This window comes from Argentina silus (assembly GCF_951799395.1).
Source record: "Argentina silus genome assembly, chromosome: 6".
In the NCBI taxonomy this organism is placed as follows: Eukaryota; Metazoa; Chordata; class Actinopteri; order Argentiniformes; family Argentinidae; genus Argentina; species Argentina silus.
Window position 1 is genome coordinate 8094932 of NC_139660.1, and position 19227 is coordinate 8114158.

At 40.9% G+C, this 19227-nt stretch overlaps 2 protein-coding genes across 2 annotated transcripts; one reads left to right on the forward strand and one right to left on the reverse strand.

Moving 5' to 3' along the window:
• The first annotated feature begins 5472 nt into the window (after window positions 1-5472).
• Window positions 5473-11839, forward strand: ube3a (ubiquitin protein ligase E3A). The gene is made up of 11 exons (XM_083671480.1): window positions 5473-5689; window positions 6257-6304; window positions 6679-6992; window positions 7109-8340; window positions 8444-8588; window positions 8697-8902; window positions 9016-9180; window positions 9752-9907; window positions 9996-10069; window positions 10284-10427; window positions 10508-11839. Coding segments are annotated over exons 2-11 (2559 nt in total). The 5' UTR covers window positions 5473-5689; window positions 6257-6302; the 3' UTR covers window positions 10629-11839.
• Window positions 11840-14247: 2408 nt separating this feature from the next.
• On the reverse strand, window positions 14248-18390 carry cnga3a (cyclic nucleotide gated channel subunit alpha 3a; the record flags this gene model as incomplete). Its single annotated transcript, XM_083672213.1, has 6 exons — window positions 14248-15638; window positions 15824-15930; window positions 16020-16121; window positions 17621-17797; window positions 17968-18084; window positions 18290-18390. 6 exons carry the CDS (start codon window positions 18388-18390, stop codon window positions 14248-14250), a joined length of 1995 nt encoding a protein of 664 aa, XP_083528339.1.
• Between the last annotated feature and the right edge of the window lie 837 nt (window positions 18391-19227).

Genomic DNA, 19227 nt, shown 5'->3' on the forward strand with positions numbered 1-19227 from the left:
GTTAATTAGGCTGATCAGAGATGCGGCCCACAGAACGACCATCATGCCTCTGGTACTGTAGCACACTTATCTTGATCACAGAAGACGCGGGTGCTCTTTTAATTGCTTCAGTAACCCCTGTTCTCTCTCTCTCTCCCTCTCTCTCTCTCTCCCTCTCTCTCTCTCTCTCTCTCTCTCTCTCTATTGGTCCCATGGCACGTTTCCAGAAATCACTTAACGATGATGAGGAAACATCCCTTTTTTCTTCGCTACACCCCTGTCCTAGGAACAACCTTCAACAGCACTCCCTCGGCTGGATGCATATCCTGAAGCACCCCGCGGTTGCATCCACATATTTCATGTCAATGGGGAATCTATGGGGTTAATGTAAATGTTCTAGGAAAAAATTCTTATGGATATGTATGCATCATGTAGGGACTTTTAGTCCATGGTGAATAGCTGAGCTAGCTTTAGTATTACCTCTATATCTCATCTCTTTCAGAGGCTGATTGCAAAAATAATAACTCGTGACATTATCATACATTATGCTAGGAGGAGAAGGGCTTACAAAAGGGGAGGCAGGGCGGTAGTTCACCTTACTCAGTCTGTTAAAATCCTACATTTTCCCTGATCTTAATAATTGAAACGTTACATGAACTGAGCAGAGGGGTTAGTTAGGAACAGCAGTTGAGCTGTAAGATGGAAATGATGAAGCAGGTTCCAGTGTGCTGTGGGGTGTACAGAGCTCAGGCTGGCTACATATTGATGGGACTGCTGTCCCTCTGCAGCTTACAACCCACACTTTTGATGGATTGAAATTGTTATGCAGTGCAAGCTTCATGGTATTATTAAAGGGCAATTTCTCAAATCATTGAAGATGCTGTAATCAGCAAATTTAAAGACGTGAAAATGATACCTATTCACATTTGTTTAGTTGTTGGACTTGATTTAAGGTCTCCTCAACGTAGGAAAGAGGGGAGGAAAGAGGAAGGATGGGAAGGGGAGGGCTGGAAGTGGCAGCACTAAATCACTGTTGTAATCCCCAGGAACATGCATTACTCTAGGCATCCTGTGTTGCGCCATTGCTTTTTCCCAAATTGTGCTGTCATTGCTGAATGCAAGGTCTCCTATCATTCATACTGTAAAAATTCTAATTTTGATTCAAAGCTCTTCAGAATTCATGAGGTATTAACCCTTTGACCCTTTCAGGCTTTATGGTGTGAGTGTGTGGAATGTAAATCATAGAGAATATAAGATGTAGTAAAACCTTGTTTGATTACATTGTCACAGTTTGATGACCTTTTGTGTGAACATCTGTTCAAGTCACCTTAGGTGACCCTCAGGGTCCCATCTTGGGGCCAGACTTAAGTCAGGTGGTTTGACAAAATCAGAGTGTCATGACAACATCTGTAAATATTTATACGCTTGGGAATTTTGACATTAGTTAGTTTACTTCCCTCCTATAGATAAACACACACACACACACACACACACGCACATGCACACGCTCACACACACACACACACACACACACACACACACACACACACACACACACACACACACACACACACACACACACACACACACACACACACAATAATACATTAAGATAGCAATTGATGGCATGCAGTTGTATATTTATTATAATGCACGTCAATGTGATAATTATTTTGATTAGAAAGACAATTTTAAGGAATATTTTATTCTATCAATTACTTACAGACAAAAGGATCTGCACAACTAAGGGAGAAACTCCGGGTTGCATTTTGCCAGTGGATCAGTGCTTCCATGAGATTGTAGAGACTCCCAGTGTTCATTTGGATAACTGCATGTAGTTTGCGATTTACAACTGTATTCTCAGACAAAGGGGATGGGCATTTATGTTGCATTCATTTGTTTAAATGTGTATTCATACTATCCTTTGTTTGAATGAGTACCTCCATTTGATATGTGTCATCCTTGCTCAACATCTCTTAATTGAGTGGCCATAATGAACAGATTAAGCGATGTTCTTGTGATTTATAATCTCTTGAGAATGCCTCAACCACACTTCAATCCCTTCCTGCCCAATTACTGTAAAAGCACAATGTTATGTCATATCAGTGTGAGATGTACTGTAGCATGCATCAAAACCATACTTAACTTCTGCCTTGACTTCATATTCCATATCCTATTCCATTAACACATGATTAAGTGACTGAACCTTCTCACTGTGACACATGTAGGACTGATAGCTGCTGAAACTAAATGTCACACTAAATGTAAAACTCCATCTCAAACTGGCACGCTCACGGAATTACAAACATTCTCTTGCACCATGGGAGCAATGCACATGGATTAAATAATGCATAATTTACAAGGCCCTACTTCAGAGTGAGACGCCAAGGTTTTGATTACTGCTACACACGCCACTGTTGATTTATGGGGGTTATAATTCTGATTGCATTGGGTTCTTATTCCGGAGCTACACAGCTACGGAGAGACCGCCTCCGGTTTTGTTCCAATATTGTAAAACCGTCATAAGCCTCTTAAAATACTCAGCTGGTAATCCTATTCCATTCAGCTCTCTGAGGGTCTTAAGGTGTGAGCATTGACTGCTGCCATGTATCTCTGAGAGGTAATACAAAAGAAAGTCAAGTAATTCATTTATGCCAATTGTATTCAAATAACTTTCAATGTCTGGTGAACATCTTAAGTCATGGTAAAAGAAACCTGAAAAGCTAGGGTTACAGTAAAAGTACAGGTGCAATTGCCTCTGTGTAAGACTTGAATACATATTCACCCAACCAGTCTGAAGGATGCCATGATGACCCTATCTTTGCCTCAAGACTAAAGATCAGACAGAGATAAAGCATCCTTATCCCTGCCTGCAGATGTGAAGCTGTCAACTCTTCATAACAATTAATATATTGGCTGTCTCTTATGTTGTCATAAAAATTCAATACAGTATTTCTGCTTTTTATTTTGTTGACATAACTTCATTGCTCCACAACAAATGGCCAACAATGGTAAACTAATTTGTTAAACACTGTTGCGAAAATACAAGGCTGTTGAACAATTCTACATTCTTTGTCTTGATGGCAACATTAGTTTTGATTGCAGTGCCAAGCTCCATGAAAAATAAGTATGCCCTTTCATACAACCATTAGCCTTTGTGTAAAAATTGTTTCAACCAACAGTAGTGCTATTCTATTCTAGAATTCCTCTAGATTCCACCTCTGTTGTGAGAAATCATACATACTGTAAGGTTCGATTGTCTGTATGTGATGCATGTGATGAAAGGCAACATGTACACTAATTCAGGCGTGACTCAAGTTATGAATATGTGATTTTGGGAAATGATCACTAAACTCACATCAGATGCCAAATTACTTTTGTTTGTGCATACATTGTCTCTGAAAATGAAAGGCAGTTGAGAGCTAATTGTCTTGCTCTTTCTTCTGTTTCTTGAACATGATTAGGTCATAATCAAAGTCACATAAACAGGAAACCTTTGCGGTCTTGTTGCCGTTTTGTCTGTCGGATGCTTAATTATGTTCATATTACTCACAGTGCATTTGCTGATTCATCATTGGTGAAATTCTGTACAACACATGTGACTTGCTTTTGATTAGTTATGTGCTTTATGCTCACATGATAAATTACTTTGCATTACATTCATTCTAAATAAAAAGTGAGTAAGGAGCGAGTACACACTTTTCTATTAGAAAACATGCTAGTTGTTATCTTTTCACAAACGTAGGCCATTAGACTCTGAAATACACTGTTGATGGCACACATCCAAGATGTAAATGAATTGGATGTGGAGATGTTGAGGCTGTGGGTTATTTGATTGATGAAAGGTTGTTCGTCAGTGCCATTTAACTAGATCCTAAAATTGATGGAGAGGAAAGGCATGAGGAATGAGCTGTCTAGTGAATGCATGCTCCAACAGCTCCAGCACTTTTAAAGGGGTCGTGTCCGGACAAAATGGCCCTATAGTTTCTGCCTGCAAAGATAAGAGCGCTTCACTGACTGAATTGTTAAAGGACTGCACACACACAAAAATACCAAATAATATCTGAGAATCTTCAACTGATTTGGTGCAATAATCTGAAATGAAAAAGTAATAAGCCCGCAAAGGACTCTATCACAATAAAAGCACAGATTCCAATTTCATCAGATTCTATAAGAGAAATCATCACCCAGTATAAGACAGGTAATGTACCAGGTACTGAAACAAGCTGTGCACCACAAGAGGAAGATTAAGTCACAGGATAGGTATCATACAGATTGCAATTCTCAAAGTCATCCATGTTTTGCACATGAGTCTGCACTTTTTTTGCACAATGGCGTCCAACCATGGCGGCCTTTCATCATTCAGTGGTTCAGCACATTGTTAAATATCCCAGCTGAAAAGGTCATTCAGATGAATGCGGTGTAATAGACGACCATATGATAAATATAACTGGGCTCCGTCCTCACTTACTAAAAGGTCAACGGTAACATATTTCAACATGCATTTTCAAGGAGGAGAAAAGGAGTAGGGGTTGGAGTGAGAAGCAAAGTCCGGAGGGTAACTTTTGGATCTCTCCCAAAGTTGTTTATTAAGTAATCACAGCATCACAATGTAATTGTTTAAAAAAAATAAATAAAAAAAAATCTTTATCCTCCATTTGTTTGCCACCCAACATGTATTTTTGTTGATGTGTGGCCTCCCAGTTCATGACAGTTCAGACATGCATTGCAGAGCCCAGATCAATCAATTGCCAAGTTCCTGTCTAGTGTGGATGATGGGTGTGACAGGTGAATAGGACTGAGTATGCACTAAGACATGATTCAGGCATCTCTCCAGGAATGCAGAGGCATTTATAAGAACACTCAAATTACGTCCTATGGGTGATCCTAAAATCATAGCAGACATAAGATGAAAGTAGTCATGTTGTAGCCTACGTCATGGAAATTGCCACATATTGTATCACAGGCTGGCTGAAAGCTTTCTTTCTACAAGTGATGTAATCCAATTTGCACAGGGATGACAAAGAAATTAGGCAGTATAACCATTACAAATTGTGCATTCTCGAGGGAAAGATTGTCTTCCTGGTTATGAGGCCATGAAACCACTGCCATCTGCTGATTAGATTTAGTATTACGAGTTTGATAGCATTTTAATTGAGGCTAGATAGCCTACTATATTATTTCAATTGAAGATCTGTCTCTAGAAATCACATAGAATGGATTTGACTTATATTGTAGGTATATTAGGCCTTTTATTGTTTTGTATGTTATTTATATAGTATAACGTAACAAAAGACATTTCTTTTGATGGTTTAAAACTAAGGTTTAGTCAAGTGAACGTCAGGCGGTATTATCGTAGATCGCTCTGGTGGTGATCGCTCTGGCGGTGCCATCATGACATGACATGATTTCCAGGGTCCGACGCTTTTTCAACAACCATGCGCTGCATGCTGGGATAGATCACCGTGTTGACACAAAATGGTAGGGAATATTTTGTGACCAGGCAGTTTAGCAGGCCTAACAAAACAAAACTTCTGTCATATTATTCTACACGCAATATTTATTCGAAGAGTGGATTCCAACAGCAAGTGCTACAGCCATCCCTATCTAAAAGACATTGATACATTATGAGTGGAAGACTGTCGAGGGGAAGCTGATTTGAGCACCGCCACAGAGACAGTCCACCCCGGAGGATAGCAGACACAGACAGGTCGGTAGCTACTGGGAATATCAAGTCAGCTACAACTTACTCAGAATAGGAGAGTGTAAAAAAAAATCATAAGATTGTCATGGTAACACATAATTGCAGTGAACTAGGTATTTGTTTGATTCAACACCGGGTCTGTTGTGTACTCGAGTTCGGAGTTTGACAGGTCTAGTGTTTCACTTTGCTACTGTAGAACTAGCTGGAAGGAGCTATGCCCTTGCTGTTGACAGTGCACACGTGCTATGTAAACAAGTTGCTGTCAACATTGTTGCAACATACTTGCAGTATTAAGCAAGAGAGAATGTAGCCAGCTACTGCTGACATGGAACAGTCACAACCACAGCCAGCTGTTGACGTTGGGAGTGCTGTCTGTGCTAACAACAAGTAGATAATGACGCACCGACTGGTTGTTTTTGCATATATAGTGTGTTGGGAGGTCATGTTTGTGTGTCAGCTTTTATATATATTATATTATATCCCTCAGTAGACACAATCTCAATTATACTTTTTGATATTCTCATTAATTGTTCAAATGTTCATTTGAATTATAGCTATTTTTTATGATTTCAGAGAATCACAAATTAGCCATATCACCAGAGACACTGAATCAATCCGAATGTAAGTAAAATGTTTAGATCTGTGTAACTGCATGTTCTTTTTTAGCTTCTATTCCTGTTTTTTGACTGGAACTACAGCTTTATGTTAGCATGGATTAAATGGCAAGGAGGGGCAGAAAATATATATAAAGTTTGCTCCAAATGCATGCAGTGATGTCATTCTTTATCTATAAAAAAATGCATTTAGCAGATTTTTTGCATCGCAAGTTTGATTGGACTGATTTTGTGCTTTGTTTTACATGGATGAAAATGAAAGATTTCAGATACTGTAGTTCAACAGTGAAAAGGCTTTCTGTAGTATTTTGCTGTGGATCAAGCCTCCCTTTCAGAGGCTGTATTAAACCTTCTGACTTCCTGTTTGAATGTCCTGCACAGGAAGAGAGCGGCTGCAAAGCATCTAATCGAGCGCTACTTTCACCAGTTAACTGATGGCTGCGGAAATGAAGCCTGCACGAATGAGTTTTGTGCATCATGTCTTGATTTTCGACCCGTGGATAACAACACGGCGGCTGTCAGGGCCCTCGAGCTTTATAAGATTAATGCCAAACTCTGTGATCCTCACCCCTCCAAGAAAGGACTCGGTGCTGCACAACCAGACAACAGTGCCAACGGAATCCACCGTAACATAATGAGCAGCAGCAGGGACATGGACAATGAGGATTTGTTTCCCATCAGGGAAGACTTCAAAGGTAATCTACATTTTTGATCGAAATCCCTGTGATTTTCCTCATTGCCATTCTTTTATTTATCAAAACTGAGGGTGTTCTTGTGTGGTTCATTAATTTTTTATGTCATCTTTGTGCAGATGTGCATTACCTGACAGAGGAGACAATGTATGAGATCATGAGCGCCTGCGAGGTGAAGGGTGACTACTCCGCTCTGATCCGTGTCATTGGCAGGATCTTCTCCAATGCAGATGCCCTGGTGAAGAGCTTCCGGAAGGGCCAGCCACACACCAAGGAGGAGCTCCGGTCCCATCGGGACAAGGATGAGGATAAGGATGAGGATGAAAAGGAGAAGACCAATGCCATGGATGAGGATCTGGGGGCCTCTGCCTCCGTGACGGGAGCGACTGCATCACAGGAGGGAAGTGATGCTCAAAAGTTGGGCCCTGTCGAAGTATCTGTGGACATAGACGCTGTGAGAAGAGTATATGATAGACTGCTGCCCAATGAGCAGATTGAGGCAGCCTTTCTCAATGCTTTGGTTTACCTGACGCCCAATCTGGAGTTGGACCTGACCTACCTTGATGTGTACGAAACAAACCCTGATTATTTAAACATCTTCATCATAGTGATGGAGAACAGCAACCTTCACAGCCCAGAGTACCTTGAGATGGCAATGCCTGTTTTCTGCAAGGCCATGAGCAAACTACCTCTGCCCGCACTTGCCAAGCTGACACGGTTGTGGTCCCAATACAGTAGTGCGCAGATACGGCGCATGATGGAGACCTTCCAGCAGCTCATCACCTACACAGTAGTCAGTAACGATTACAACAGTGAAAACCTTGTCAACGATGATGAAACTGTGGTGGCCGCCACTAAGTGCTTGAAGCTGGTCTTCTATGCAAACGTCCTGGGAGGGGACCTGGATACAGACCACAATGAGGAGCAGGACGAGGAGCCTGAGTCCAGTGAGCTGACGCTGCAGGAGCTGCTGGGAGAGGAACAGACCCACAGGAAGGGCCCTCGGGTCGACCTTCTAGAGAAAGAGCTGGGGGTCCGGACCATAGACTGCAGACGGCCCCTTATCCCCTTCGAGGAGTTTGTTAATGAGCCACTGAACGATGTGCTGGAGATGGACAAGGACTTCACCTTCTTCAAGGTGGACTCGGAGAGCAAGTTCTCTTTCCAGAGCTGTCCCTTCATCCTCAATGCTGTCACCAAGAACCAAGGTCTGTACTATGACAACAGGATCAGGATGTACAGTGAACGGCGTATCACTGCACTCTACAGCATGGTCCAGGGCCAGCAGCACAACCCCTACCTCAGGCTCAAAGTGCGCAGAGATCACATCATTGATGATGCACTTGTCAGAGTAAGTCATAGAACTACACAGTGCTATTGTGAATAAGAGGGTTTTTGTTATTTCATTACTCAAATGTGTTTTGCTGTTTCTCTGAACCTGATCTCTGCTTCAGCTGGAGATGATTTCCATGGAGAACCCTTCGGACCTGAAGAAGCAGCTGTTTGTCGAGTTTGAGGGAGAGCAAGGAGTTGATGAGGGTGGGGTTTCAAAAGAGTTCTTTCAGATGGTTTTGGAAGAAATTTTTAACCCTGATATTGGTAAGACATTCTTGCTTTTTTTCTTCTTTTATTTGGTTCATTCATTCAATCAATCATAATCAAACAATCCAAACTCCTCATGGTGTTTCTGTTCTATCTCTACCACAGGAATGTTCACATATGATGACAACACTAAGCTTTTTTGGTTTAATTCGTCCTCGTTGGAGAACGAAGCCCAGTACACCCTCATCGGCATCGTCCTTGGACTGGCCATTTACAATAACTGCATCTTGGATGTGCATTTTCCCATGGTCGTCTACAGGAAACTTATGGGCAAAAAAGGGACTTATCTGGACCTGGAAGACTCTCATCCGGTAGTTTATCATCATCAATAGATCTTTATTGGTGTTAAAGTGGTGTATTCGATTTTAATTTACAAAGGAATCTAACATTTTGGATTTTGTACAATATGAATCTCTCATTGCAGGTTCTCTACCAGAGTCTGAAGGAGCTGCTCGCGTATGAAGGCGATGTGGGGGAGGACATGATGCTCACTTTTCAGATATCACAGACAGATCTGTTTGGAGACCCTATGACATATGACTTGAAGGAAGATGGAGACCAAATACCTATTACTGTCGAGAATAGAAAGGTGAATAAATTCCTGGAAACCAGGGAGATGTGGTGGAGGATGATGGTGGCACAGTAGTACGTTAATATTCTGCATTTTATTCCAGTTAAGCATTTCATGGTTTATACATAATCATACATAATCTTTTGTATATGCCTATTTAGCTAAACGTATATATTAGGTTGATATTGATACTAGGGACATTTATGTGGGCTTTTTCAGAGAATCAAACACTTATATATACAGTATCTATCCTTATACTGTAATTGTAACATTTTGCAGTTAGTGGAGAGTGAAGCACAGGTGGAGAATGATCTAAGTGGTTTAATGGTTTGGCTGCATCTCAAAGCCAACTACAGTATATGAATTTGGCACTCAGTCAGATGGCATTCTGTGAGCTGATGAGACTGGCTCAGGTGTGGATAAGGTGATATGCTGTAACTCTGTTATTTTTTTGCCACTGCCATGTGCAACAAGTCTATGAGTTGTAATTCATATAATAGTGCATGATTGTCATATTATCATTTAGAATGATTTGATGATGATTTTTTTCATGTACTCATTTGTTTTTTTATGCCTGTGTCATTATCAGGAGTTTGTGGCTCTATATTCTGAGTACATCCTCAACAAAAGCATGGAGAGGCAGTTCAACGCCTTCAAAAGAGGTTTCCACATGGTCACAAATGAATCGCCGTTGAAGTATTTGTTTCGGCCTGAGGAGGTTGAGCTGCTCATCTGCGGAAGCAGGGTAAGGAAACTTATCTCAAAGTATTTTTTGTAATGTTTCTGATGCCACCTGCAGTGCCCTAACTATCTCCTGTGTTCTAACTTCACAGAATCTTGATTTTGAAGCACTTGAAGAAACAACAGAGTATGACGGAGGTTACAGCAAAGACTGTCAAATTATCAAGTACGTAAATCAATACGTTATTATTTGAATTTCCCTTTTTCAGAACAGACTATCTCTATTTTTCCACATTCATACATGCTAGTGTTGCTACTGTTCACATGCAAATGCTGCTACTCTGTATTATAATCTTGCACGAAGATGCAAGGAAAATTCACCCTTTTGTCAGACCAAAATTATATTTGAAATATGGCCTTTTTTTTTTTTCTGTGCACAGAGACTTCTGGGAAACAGTACACACTTTTGGAGTGGAGCAGAAGAGACTATTTCTCCAGTTCACTACAGGCACAGACAGAGCACCTGTAGGAGGACTTGGCAAACTGAAGATGATAATTGCCAAGAACGGCTCCGATACAGACAGGTAATAAGCCTCAGATCAGTCTCCTCTTTCAGCGTGGCATAGAGTTAGACGGGTGTGTAACTGTTCTCTCTCTCCTCCAGGTTACCCACCTCTCACACCTGCTTTAATGCACTACTTCTCCCTGAATACTCCACTAAGGAAAAACTGAAAGAGAGACTGCTCAAAGCCATCACTTATGCCAAAGGATTTGGGATGCTGTAAAGGAAAATCCCACGCTAAAGAACCTCCTGGCTGCAGTGGTTTATGTGCTTCATGAAGATGGAATATGACATTGTGAAATGAAATGGAAGAACGCCAGTGACCCTGTGCCTGAACACTCCATTCAGTCAGACACCTCCATCACCATCTCACTTAAATGTCTCATATTCCTTGTGTGTGCTAAAACCCTGTCCTTACTATTTAGGTTTTTCAAAGAGTTTAAGCAAGAAGCAGATTATTGTGTCTGATTGTTGTGAAACTGTGAAAGTGCACTTACTAAATATTCAGAATGTTAGCTAGAGAATGGTATATAGCCTTACTGTATGCTGTCTGATGAAATTTTTTCTTTGTTGATCATAAGTCTTCTGTATGTTTTTGTATTGCCAGCAGTGTTGTCTAAAGCACAGGACTGATCGGTACACAAACCAGGAGTCTATGTATCATGGTGCTGCTTTGCCTGTAATGCCACTTTGGCAAATTAAGCTTCTAGTTTTGGCTGGTGTCCTGCATATTACTCCAGAGCCAAGTCCCCTGATGTATTGATTAGCTTTTAATCTAAACATACAACAAAACATGTTTGTTTGTTTGTTTTGTGTGAAAATATTTTTATGCCACATTAGACACCACACCATGTCATCCTTGACAGTGATGTGTGTCTTGTTTTAACTCATTCACTCACAATTATGGTCATAAACAATAATTGCTTTGCTTTGCTCAGTTATACTACATTATGATATTGTACCTTGGTAGCTGCTCAGTCATTGCACAGTTAATCTGACCCAGATACTGTGAAATATTGGTTTTCAGAAGCAAATACATTCACTATACAACCGAATTGATGAGCCAGCTTGAGGTGCTCAGAAAAACATGATTGTTTCTCCATTTCTTCAGTTCATGTTGTTTTTTTGATCTTAAGCGATTATGATTTGTTTTATTGCTGAAGCTGCACACCTGAAAGCCTCCAAACCCTGCACAAAGAAATGTGATGTACATTGGTCATAGTGATAGAATGGAAGTATTCAGTTGTTTACTGGTTTATTTGATCAAATGATATCTTGGGAGAGAAAGGAATGTGCAGATAAAATCTTGATAAGCTTGCTGCAAAATAAAAGTGACTCCATTTTTAATCGTTTCAAGTCGGTGTTCCCCAACCAGTTCCTTTCCACCTGATTTTCCTCACTAAGCAGGGCACAGTAGTGCTCCGTGGCCAGGAGCTCAGCTGGGGAGTTCCTGGAGGGGGATTCTGTGGTGGGGCTCCTAGTGGCACACTCACTGCCCACCAGGCATCACTTACCCAGGTCCTCTTGCATGGCTTGATATTTTGGGTGCCCCCCCCCCCCTTATATCTTGTCCCCTGCAGCCTCTGGGAATAGTCTTCGTCTAGTAACTTCCCCTGTTGTTGTCTCAAGATATTTACCTTTTCTAGGAATCGACTCATCCTCACACCTACGTTGTTTGCTTTGCAAGTGCTTTCCTCTGCCCCTCTGGAAGAATGTGTATGGATAGATGAGCATTTCTCTGTGTGTCTTAAATGGTCACCATTATCCTGTGACCTTTGCCTAAGCATCTGAGACTTAACCAGGGTCTCTGTGACACTCTTTAAAGTTGCAGCTGATACCCCAGATTCTGATTTGAAAAGGTTATCTCGGATAAGATGAGCCCCAGGAATAAGAGGAACCCCAGAGATAAGAGACCGGGATTGGGTCTCTGACCTAGGGCAGCTCTGTTTCTGACTTGAACGACTGCTCATGCTAAAAGTCTGAAAAGCAGGCGATGTGAAAGAGACCTTTGATGGTGCTGAGGTATAGTCTCTGCCCTCCTGCTGAGGTGTGTGCTTAGCCTGTCTGTCTGCTGTGTCTGTGGGTGCCAGGATGGAGATCCCCTCATACCCCTGACTCTGGATCATCTCCTGGCTCCAAGATAGTCTTATACAGCTCATTTCTGATGTCTGCAACCTGTTGAGGAAGTGCTCTCTGCTCCATGCAGAACGAGGCCTCCACCATTTTTTCATGCACTCCAGAGACAGCAGTGTGCAGAGTCCTCCCGCCAGTTAGACAAGGTGATTCTTTGGGACATCTTTGAGTCTCCTCCCATGAACCTCTCTGACTTGGCTCTGCTCTGCCCTTTTCCTCTCAATACAAAACTCAATTATAAAGTGTTATAGAAATGCTAGTTCATTGGTGTATTCCCATAACAGGTGTTTGCTGTATGAACCCTTGAAAAAAAGACACACTGTAGGCCTAATGTATTCCTTGTTGTCAAGGACGTAGCTGGCAAATTGTAGCAAGAATACTTAATGGGTTCCTTTCTCCATGTACTTAATCTATCCTTTATGCGATTAGCGAGCAATAAGTCAGAAAATTAAAGAAAAAAAAACAGTTGAAAGGAAACCTGCAGAACTTGTGTTGAGAAGACTCCACCTGTCTCCTGGTTGTTATTTACTTCATTGCTGTGCAGGTAAAACTGTTGTAGAGGAGGAATTCAGCAAAGTCTATTTATATTATTGCTGTATTAAAATAATGTCAGTACAATTTTCTTTATGACAAAGAATAGACACAAGATTGAGATTTTTTTAATAATTTATTTCACATTTTTGTTTGAATATGAACACTTGCTAAAACATACATACTGACATTTTATACAGACATTGTTTGAACATGTAGATAATTGCAAATCAAATACATGCTTTGATGACAGTGTAGTTTTTATGTCTGAGATTTGTGCATACAGTATGTAGTCACACCAAACATCTTTTATGGATGTCCTGTAAATTCGTTCAATATTGTGTAATGTGTTGTAAATTTCGGCCCATTTTAACAATTGACAGGTCAAGATCAGTCCCGGAACCTTACTGACATTAAAAAACAATGAGGCCATTATGAACTTATAGATCATACATACAGTACCAGTCAAAAGTTTGGACACACCTTCTCATTCAATGGTTTTTCTTTATTTTTATTATTTTCTACATTGTAGATTAATATTGAAGACATCAAAACAATGAAGGAACACATATGGAATTATGTAGTAAACAAAAAAGTGTTAAACAAACCAGAATATGTTTTATATTTTAGATTCTTCAAAGTAGCCACCTTTTGCTTTGATGACAGCTTTGCACACTCTTGGCAAGTTTGTGTCCAAACTTTTGACTGGTACTGATCATACACAGATTGCATTGACAGATCATCATGCTAAATTATATTATTCTCTGTGAAACACTTCATTCACAAGACTAGACTCGTAAGACATGTAAAGTAAATAATACATTTCCCCAAACCACTAAAAGCTATCTGATGAAAATGCCCTTAATAAAAAGTCTCTCAATTGCTCAAACAAGTGTCTCTGAACCTGACAGTTTTATGATATGATTCTGGAGATGCAAATTTAACATCACAATCACTGCATATGTAGATGTATATGCACTGCATACACTGGTTATGAACATTTTGACACATATTTAGGGGTGCATGATACAAGGGTGATAATGTACATAATGTATAAATAGATATAAATATGCTTGTTTAAAATGTATCAAACTACCATTATAGGTATTTTATAAAACTAAAAACCATCTCATTAACTATGAAGTCTCTGGGTAAATTGCACACACGTCATTGTCGAATTATTGGGTCTTTTTGTCTGCAACCACCTCAGACAGGTCCTCTGGGCGCATAGTTTTCACTTGAGACTCCATGTTGGTGATCCTCTGCTTAATCTTACTTTGGCTAGAGTTGAACTCTGCCATGAGTTTGGCAAACTTGGTCTGCATGACGTCTAGGTTTTTATCAAGCCTAATCATTTTCTCCTCCAGATCCTTGGGATCGGCCCCAGCATTGGCCACGGCCTCGTCAATCATGTTATCCTTCATCAGCATGGCCTTCCCCTTCTCCTCTAGAGCCTTCTTAGCATCTGGGTACTCAGTGAGTGCTTCCATCAGGTCATCTTTGGACAGGGCAAAGAGATCAGAGTAGCCCACACTTCTGATGTTGGCTGTTCTCCTGTTGCCAGCCTTACTGCCCTTGATACCCAAGATACTGATCTCACCGAAGTACGCTCCATCACTGAGAACCACAAACTGTGTGACTCCATCGTCAGCCACCACGGCCAGCTTCCCCTCTTTGATAATGTACATCTCCCTTCCAATGTCCCCCTTTTTACAGATATAATCTCCAGGACTGAACACTTGAGGCTGCAGCTTGAGCACCAACTCAATCAGCAGACTGGCTTCACAATCCTGGAAGATACGCACTTTCTTTAGTGTGTCAAGATGGACATTGATAGCGATTTCAGCTTTAAGCTTGTCTGGCAGGTTCTTCAACACCTCCTTCTCATCGCAGGTTTTCTTCTCAGTCCACAGGTAGTCAAACCACTTGATGACCCTGGCCTCCAGGTCTTTGGTGACCTTTCGGAACTGCATGTACTGCTTGATGGAGTCAATCTTGGCCTGGAAATCGGCACGTGATTTGTTCATATTGGAAATCATGGCACCGACATTACCGACGATAGTGGCAAAGATTAGCACACCGATGAGGAAGTCAGCAACAACAAAGACGTACTCAATGTCCTTTACTGGGGGAGGTGTCTCTCCGATGGTGGTGAGAGTCAGTGTGGACCAGTACAGGCAGTAGATGTACTTTCTGGCCAGACGTCCGTACTCAGGGTGACTGATGTTAGGATAGACCCAGGTGTCAGACCCAAACCCAATGGTTTTGGAGATGGCAAAGAAGATGCAAGCATTCCAATGGATAATGACCATGATGTAAAGTACAAGATTACTGATTCGAAAAATGTTGGGGAAATTGGTTCTGGTCTCTGTGCGGTCAAAGAACTCAAAAAGTCGAGACATTTTAAAAAGTCGATTGAATCTGAGTTCAGGGTGGTTAAAACCCACCTTTAACATTATTATATCTGTTGGTATTAATGCAATCATATCATATTTGAATTGTTGTGTTTCTTTGTATTTGTCTCTCAATTTCTTGGAGTCTTTCACAAGCAGACCTTGTTCCAGAAAACCTGTCGAAAGCATGAAAAATGTTAACATCAAAACATACATGAAATCAAAGAGCTGTCATTACTTTCAAATGCACCTTATGTTGAAACAGTAAATGATTTGACAGCATGGAGGTGGTTTCAGAATTCACTCTCACTTAATCAATTACAAAACACAGACAACGCACAATAAAGTTTAAGAACTATACCTGTTCTTGCTCTGACAAATGTATCCATAAGGTAGATCAAATCTGAGGAGTAGTCCAGCAAAATCCATAGATGAGTGTAAGTGTCCTGGAGTTCATTAAAACAGGACCTGGAGAGAAAATAACAAACATTAATATTGTATTCAAACTTAAGGAAAGAACTGCGGTCATAAAAAAGACTTGAATTCCTAAAACAGACCTTGTCACAAGCAGCATCAGGTTGTAAAATGTTGGTGCTGCAATTATTGTAAGCCATCTGTAGTAGATGTCTGCTGCTGGGTCCATGATCCAAATTTCTTTTCTGAAAAACACTTTAGGTTACAGGCTCTGAAAACAACATTTCTTTACAGTGTTTATTTATTTTGTGCAGTGCTTGAATAATCACAAAAGTGTCACCAACACTTGAGTCGATCTCTGTTTTGAAATCATTCACTGACCCCTTTGCTAAAGTCTAGCATGCCTGGTGTGCTTAATTCCCCACAACCTGTAGCGTCTACAGTCTGGCTATGGCTGTACTTACGGGGGCTCCACTTTCTTCTTATCATCTTTCTTATCATCCTTCTTATCAGCCTTCTTCTCATCCTTCTTCTCATCCTTCTTCTCATCCTTCTTCTCATCCTTCTTCTCATCCTTTTTGTCGTCTTTTTTCTCTTCTTTCTCATCCCCATCTTTTTTTTCATCCTTCTTCTCATCATTTTTTATCTCATCTTTCTTTATTTCCTCCTTCTTGTCCTCTTTTTTGCTATGGATAACATGTTTATTTTTCACATTGTTGATGAAGTGGACTAAGATCACATACGAGGGACTATTGGTGGACTATAGGACTATTACCCCTATCAGACTACTATATGGGACAATGCTAGAGGAATACACATACTAAACCTATCGAGACATGGTGGGTGCTGGACAGTTCATCATACCCAATCAGATTGCACAGCCGGTTGTAATCATTGTATGTTATCCAGTTTGAAACAGTGTTTCCCCCATGTATTTCCTTTGCGTTCCAAATGAGATTGTTGAAATGCAAAGGTGTAGGTTATACATTGAACCAGCAGGTGGCAACACTGTTCCTATTTATGGTCACCACATCATTGGATGAGATAACCTTTAGCACTTACTTACTAATATATATATCAGCCATAATGGTGCAGCCATGCTGGACAGATGATGAAATCAGTATAACCAGCATCAGATTTCAATAATGCATTCTAAACAGGGAGAGAGGGAGGGATCTAGATAAGGAGTTGTACAGTGGGACCAATCAAATAACAAGATACCTTATCATTTGATAGGTGCACTGAATGCTAAAATCTACATTATATACATATATATATGGCTTCTACAATATGCCCAGGATTTTGCTATCTACCAATAGCATTGATGACCCCAAGGGTTCTAATGTCCTATGCTAGTGTCTAGTCTTCTCGGTGAGAGCTACAGTACTTGTATCCTAGTTGTTGACCCACAGGGGGGACACTTACTCATCTGTGTTGTTGCAGTTGTTCATGTTGAACATAGCCAGTGGCCAATGACTGACATGAAGAAAAGAGTGTAGAGTTTTGCATAGTTAATACTTACTATATCATGACTGATGAGTAGGCCAGCATGACTACAATTTCAGTATAAATTGAGAGTAATTCCAGTGTGCTGTTGTGGGATGTTGTTGTAGAAAGTTTCCTAAAACTAAAATGAAGCTAATCGCAAGTCTGATTAAGCACATTTAGAGTTTAGGGTTGTTAGGGTCCAGTAAAGAAGACAGTATTTTTCATTGACCATCATCATCATGCTTGGCTGACTTACTTTCTCTTACGGAGGTGGTCAGGATGGCCCAGAGAGGACTGGGCATTGCTTTCTCGACTGGATATCTCTTTGAGCTCAGGGCCCCTGAAGCGCTCCAGGAAGGAGTCAGGCCTCTCAACCTCACCCTGAAGTCTGTGAGATGCCCAATTCCGCAGCATGAATAGGAAGTGAGAGAGCCTAGAATATCAGTAAAACAATGCACCATAAAACATACTGTGTCCGAACTAGCACCACTTGTACATGGACTGGTTCATTTGGTAGCTGTGTTTGATCACGATTCTGATCAGGCAGGAAAACAAGCTGTATGAACAGTAATGATGTGGGTAAAATGGTGCAATGCTGGGTACCTTGCCATGGCTCCGGCACCTGTAAATGAACTTCTGCGAGACTCTGTGGGTCTGCTAGCTGCTACAGAGACAACCCCCAGCATCTCAGAGGAGGTGTCCTCATAAAGAGAGTGGACCCTGGAAGGAAGAGGGTGGGAGTGGGATGACAGCAATGACACTATTATAACTACAACTGTACACACATGCTGCTTCACATTGTACACATTCAGCTCTTCCTTTCGGACACGTTCCTTTCTCTACAGAACATAGTTTACATCAAAATCCAGTCTTCATACTAAACATTGTTTATTGACTATGAATACATTCCATGGTGACATCTGACCTGCTGGCCCCATTTTCAATGAGGTCCAGATCATCATCGGGCGTGCGGATAGACGGCCGTTGTTGAGATGGGTAGGACTGCTCTGTGCAGATCTTTGCCATGCTCACTCGTCAGGCTCTGCTGGCCAGTGGCATCCAGCCTCTTACAAAACACTGTAGATAACAAGGGTCAAAAGGCATTGGCCAAAATAGTGAGCCAATGATTGGTCAAGTCACAGCTAAAACGTTAGACATACCACACATACTCTTCTATATTATAAAAATGTTTTCAGTGATTTGCTTACACAACATGCAAACATGGGCTTACAAACATGGGCTTTTTTGTAACCCATCGCATTTGATGTACTGTACTTAAAGACATAATAGAACTGTTCTTTGTAATGTATCCAAAATGCCACTGGCTTCACTTAGTCTGGACTACATGTATGGAATGCTGAATAATATACGTAGTATACTTAGTGTATTTTGAAAACCACAGGGACTATACAGGTGTCTGGTCCTGGTAGATGAAGAGATTTATCTGATTGTGAGAGATAAGTGACCACTCGTTTCCAACCACTCAAAGGCAAGATTTTTTTTACCAGGGGATTTAATCAAATGCCAGGCAAAGGAAACGTGATGGGGAGTGCTGAGGTTGGAGATTAAAGAGATCTGTAGTTGATGTGGTCACCGAAAACCAATTTTCACTCAATGCAGCCATTTGAGCGCGGGACCTAAAAATACATCCTGATTATGTCTTAAACACTAAACAGGATGAGTGCCCTGTATCTCAGAAAGATCACCTCACCTTAAAATAACTAAGCAACTAAGCTACAGCCTATACAGGTTGCTGTAGACTTGTGAGTCCTTCTGTTTCATCATATCTACAGCATGTTAGGGACATTACCTTACAAGACATGTAGGGATCAGGTAGACATTGCCGGTAATTCTTGTGGAATA